The 5,430-nt window shown below is 39.7% G+C and overlaps 1 protein-coding gene across 2 annotated transcripts; it reads left to right on the forward strand.

Moving 5' to 3' along the window:
- Positions 1 to 673: 673 nt before the first annotated feature.
- On the forward strand, positions 674 to 4,935 carry LOC148737803 (tetratricopeptide repeat protein 38-like). Of its 2 annotated transcripts, XM_088751289.1 has the most exons (6): positions 674 to 765; positions 1,977 to 2,059; positions 2,757 to 2,835; positions 2,957 to 3,034; positions 3,115 to 3,190; positions 4,392 to 4,935. In XM_088751289.1, exons 2-6 carry the CDS (start codon positions 1,989 to 1,991, stop codon positions 4,400 to 4,402), a joined length of 315 nt encoding a protein of 104 aa, XP_088607415.1. In that variant the 5' UTR covers positions 674 to 765; positions 1,977 to 1,988; the 3' UTR covers positions 4,403 to 4,935. The 2 variants fall into 2 exon arrangements, with proteins under 2 accessions (XP_088607415.1, XP_088607414.1); XM_088751288.1 differs by lacking the exon at positions 674 to 765 and having other exon boundaries at positions 1,749 to 2,059; positions 3,117 to 3,190.
- The last annotated feature ends 495 nt before the right edge of the window (positions 4,936 to 5,430 follow it).

The following is a 5,430-nucleotide window of genomic DNA, read 5'->3' on the forward strand; positions in this document are numbered from 1 at the left end:
CAGTAATTCAGCCTTAGGCTGCAAGTGGTCCGAAATAAACTATATTGCTATTACACTAAAAACTGTTTCATCTTTACATGCTTACTTGGAGATTAAAATTATAATAATATTTTCTTTCTCTCTAGAAATGCGAAATACTTCATGTGTGTTTGTACAGTATCGTACACCTAGAAGGTAAATACATTACAGTGACCTCGTTATGGCGCTATTTGAATTAATTGTAACTGTGTAGCTTTTCTTTCTTGGTCAAAGATTAGGAAACGTTGCCCTTCTTCTGCCATGCTTGACTTAGTGTACGCTTCCTCACTGCTCTACAGATTTCAGATGGAAGGTAATGAGATAACACGTACCTGCAGATGTGTTGTGAATATCATTATTTGTTATTTTGTCGATCGATCGTTTGATCTATCGAATGATTCATAAATCAATTCATGACACAATCAGTTCTACTAATCATTTGGCAGTCAGTCTACAAGTTATTCAACCATGCAATCAACAATCTATTCAATGGATGATTAAGGTATTATTCAAGTAATCTATGAATCAATCGAGATTAAGCCTTAAAAATTAAGCATTATTAATCATTGTAATGCAATTATTGTATACTGAAGTTATTGGCATGGCTGAGTTAAACGCACGACGTGATCCATTTTGTCTTATGATGTTTTTTGTTGTTTGTTTGTTTTTTCCTTGAGGTCTTGATGTTAATGTCGGTGGAGAGAGCTGTTTCATTTGTGGGAGTCACACACAGATAATCACATTCTGGTACGTGCCATACGTTGCGCGGGGTGTAGCATACAATAAATTATCATCTTCATATGCAAGTTGAGGAAGGTCGCAGGTGCTTACTGCGATGTCAAAAAATCTTGCAAAATGCCAATTACAGTCCCTTTTGAGAAAGCTCCGATGTGACATTTCTTAATGGTTTAAGGGAACCTCCACTCTTCTAACAAATAGCACTCAAACTATTCCAAATATACTTTTCAATACATCTGGTTTGAAAAAAGTTGTCTTACCAAGCATTCTGCCTTTTTAATTTTTCTTATTTCTTTACATGTATGCGAGGTGGGAAATGTGTATGACAGTGTCAGTTACTCCTGAAGGGATTTTGGCCATCTCCTGGAACTCCTTGTATATGTTTGAGCTCCCGACCTCGGTGTTTTGATAGTAACCGTTGGTTCCAATTCTCGAGTGTTTCAAAAGTAATCTGGAACTACCTAGATTACCGCCTCCCGGTTAGCTCAACCGCCTCCCGGTTAGCTCTACCGCCTCCCGGTTAGCTCAATGGATAGAGCGCTGGACTGTTGTGCGGGAGGTCGAGGGTTCGAGCCCCGGCCGGACCAACACTCAAGGTCTTAAAATAATTGAGAAGAATTTGCTACCTTTCTATAACATCAAGAAATGGTTAGATATTCTAGTCTTCTCGGATAGGGACGAATAAATGGAGGTCCCGTCTCCTGCAGGGTTGGGGTAGGAGACGTTAATTTCCCACACACGAGATTACTGTGTGATGGATGTCCTCCCCTGGGGTGGGATGGGTGGGATATATAGGGCGCACTTAATTTGGAGCCTCGCTCTGTTGTGCGACCCTTACCACACTCTGGTGAAAGTGATTAAATAGATTTTGCCTCACTCTGTTGTGTGATTGGTCTAGAAAACCCTTTACACCTTTTCAACCAATCAGATGGAAACCTGGAACCAATGGCAAACTGGGAACTCCTGCGTTTTCCCACGCCTCGGGCAGTTCTAATTTTGAGTCCTCGTTGGTTCTAAGTGATAGTTCCTTTCCTTATGATAGGCTGATGTGATTACTTTGGTTTTCGTTGACGATACCCAAGAGAGAATCGCTCTCTTTTCCTGGGTGGTCTTGCACAATGAAAAATACAAGCCATTGCTTTCACCCAGACCTCTCATTAGCTATTGTTTACTTGATTTTTTTTATATATTTTGTTTAACTATTAATTTTTTCAACTCAGTTTCATGTGTTGATGTGTACACTGGGAGCTAAGAAGGAAGATGAAACACTAACTCTAATAATTTCACCGAGAGACTTTGTTAGGTAATATGGAAGAAAAGTGTAGAAGAACGCTCAGATCAACAGCCTGTCATTCAGTAAAAGAGTATATGGTCATCTCTCAAGCGTGGATGGATTTTTGATATTCTGATGAACTTACTACACTTCCTTTGATGTTAAATACCAGTAGATTTCAGTTATAGTTATTTGTAACCGACCACATCACCAAGCACTTTCCCAGGAACTGAAAAGGAGACCACGAGAAGCGAGCGGCAATTTTATTATCACTATCTGCAAACGAGATTTGACTGTTCCAGCCCGTGGTCGAAAAATTATTTCAAGTGACTGTTTCCAGTGAGAGGGTCTCATAAAAAGAAATTAACTGAAAGCGGCGATATATTCAAATAGTAAAAATATTCATGAACTATCGTACAAGAAGCACGTGTCCTTAACCTTAGGTTAAGGTTTGTTCACGTGTTTAAGCGGGTAACTTTCGTCTCTACTAATATAATTATCCTGAAATTCTTCGTCTCTATATGAGACGTTTTCAAGGGAGGAAGAGACCTTTAGAACGGGGGAATCAAGCGCTAAGTTATTTCTCATCTCGATTATTTTTGTCATTAATGGCTCATGTTCTGCTAAGACATTAGCTCGATCGGTATTATGACTTAGCCTTGCAATGTCTATTTTTTTTTGTTTTTGGTTTTGTTTTGTTTTTTTTTTTGTTTTGTTTCGTTTTCAGGGATGGCTCAGGAACAAATTGCGAAGTATCTAGAGAGGTTGGTTTGGCCCGCTGTGAGGCATTTGAACAGGCTGACAAGGTAAATTCACCTCTTTTACGGTCTCCCAACTTTACTTCACTAAACACTTCCCGGACTTAAAGGACTTATGACTGGAACAATGAAATTCTTGGTTTAACTTTGTGTCCTTTTTTTTTCAAAGGGAAACTTTGACAGAGCTGTAGACATTTTAAAACCCCTCCGTTATGACGTAGTCAACAATGGGGGCAGTAACGCGCAGGTTCGTGTATTTTGATTGCAATTCATTGTCGTTAATTAGTGCAACCTGTGGCAACGTCTCTGGTTTCTTTTCTTTGACAGAGCGGGTCATCTTCAACTTATTCCTGGTTCACGCTGCTCTGCATTCATCGCGAAAAGAGCACCATCACTTGGCAAGGTAAAGGGCAGTTTCTTTTGTACGAACCCATATTCTTTTCATATCTAAATTAGATATCTGTTTATCCTGGCATATGTTAATACTTTTTTTGTGTTTTTTTTTTTTTTTCTGAAGAACTTGGTCTTAAAGATTCAAGTTATGGCAACATATTCCGGTAGCCTGTTATTCTCCCCCAAACCTGTTTGAGGCAAGGCCTTTAAATTGTAAAACACTCCACCCAAAGCTTGACACTAGCCAAGTGGCTAGTGACAACTATATGTTAAAACAATTTCAGTTCGTTTACTAGCTCAACTGGTCTGTGGAAATCGAAAACCACAGGCCAAAACTAAATTTCTACTAGTCTGTGGCTAGTGGGCTACCGTCAGTGTACAGCCCTGCCATTGGAACCAGTTAGAACGAGGTCGACACGCAGGCGTGATATTCAAAAGTTATCACTTCTTTAATTCAGATCTAATTCGTGAAATATAACCCATAACGGAATTCAACTGAATACTATTAAGCGATACCTGCGCTGAGTCTTCAGCAAAGTGAGATGATTTTTGTTGACACAAACGTCAAACTTTTCGTTATTGTTGAGACCCTTGGGGCTAAAAACAACTCTTTGAAAAAGATTCAGGGATTAAGTGTGGCCATTCAGACGAACACTACCCAGCTCCCAGTTCAAATTCTTTGGCCCAAGCTGAGAGTGTGATTTTGTACGTCTCTATAAATAAGTCGGAAAGACGGGGGAATTTATGGCACGGGGTCACGGGGGGGGAGGGGAGGGTGGGGCACCATTTGTGTCTCAGTTCCTGACCTTGCTAATGCATTTTCTAAAGTGTACTTTTTCATCTCAAACAATTCCAACAAAAATTTTTTCACGCACGCTGGCGTTTTTGTTTTGCTCCAAACGGCTCTCATTACTGGATTTGCGATTGAGAACGCATACATTTTGAAGCGTTATCGCCTATCATCCAAAATAAAAAAAAGAACGTCCGAGAACGCAGAGACCAGCCACAGTATATGTTTGGTACCTTTTGTTAACGTGGTGAAAGGTCCACCTTCTCACTTGTGTATTCAAGAAACAGTTTTTTTTGTTGTTATCGGTCCCTTGAGTTGATGTATCCATGGTCACGGAACATCCCAAAATTCCAAAAATACGACTTTTCTAAATAAAACCCTGAAAGATTAACTTTTAACGAAAAGGTGTGTCTTCTTTCAGGAGCATATTGACGGAGAGAAAGGCAATGAAAGAAATCGCTCCAATGACAGACCGACTCATGGGGCAGGCCCTTGCTTTACATGGGGAGTAAGGTCGGAAACAGACTCTTAAAAATTCAAAATCGGATAGATAACGCCAACACAGTCCGCGTCAAAATAATGGCTCCATAATATTCGTTTAAGGAACTCAATTCACGATAGCAATTCATCAGCTGGGCTGTAATTTCACTCTACGTTCATCTGTGTGTAGGAACTTTCGATTCAGTAAGTCGAAAGTGGTCCAGAGCTGAGATTGGTTCCTACGATTCTCTACTCAATGTTTCCCCTCATTGGTTGTCAGTGGTTTTCTCGTGATCACCTTCGTTCTTAGGATACTCTCTCTGACCAGATAACCCTGGTAACAAGTTTGCTTTTGGATTTGATTTCTCAACATTCAGTCGAAAAGTACTCTTACGTCGTAGTTCAAACTTTGTGGCATAACCACAACCATCCAACACTTTGTACAGTTTCCAGAGACAAAGTAAAATTTTATTTTGGTTGAGAAATCAGTGAACTCGTCATATAAAGGATTATTAAACTAAAAGGAAATAATACCTTTATCTCTTTCCACATACGATAAATGGTTTAGTAAATAAGAGAATTGAACCCGAACGTTCCTATGCGCCCCTTGGAGCGTGGTGTTAAAAGATGTTTTGAACCCCTGTTAATTGGAGGTCTGCGGCCAAAGTCTAAAACTTGACTTGCATTGCTATGGTTTCATTGAGACCTTGTAACAAGGATTTTACACCTTATTAGAGGAGTAATTTCCTTACCATTATCTTGGTTTTGTGTAACTCTGACAGCAAAACCATGTTTTCATGCTAAAAGTAAAATGCTAAGGTGAATTCAAGTTCCGCCTTTAATTAGCATCGCGTGGGAAATTTTTGCTGAGATGCAGTTTTGTGAACTGGTCGCCGCCGTAGCTGATTTAATTAGGTTACTTGGTAAGAGACATAGAATCACTGAAGTCCTAATGAAAACATCGCAGTGCTTCTGCGATG

The sequence above is a fragment of the Stylophora pistillata genome, chromosome 2 (assembly GCF_964205215.1).
Source record: "Stylophora pistillata chromosome 2, jaStyPist1.2, whole genome shotgun sequence".
Taxonomy (NCBI): domain Eukaryota; kingdom Metazoa; phylum Cnidaria; class Anthozoa; order Scleractinia; family Pocilloporidae; genus Stylophora; species Stylophora pistillata.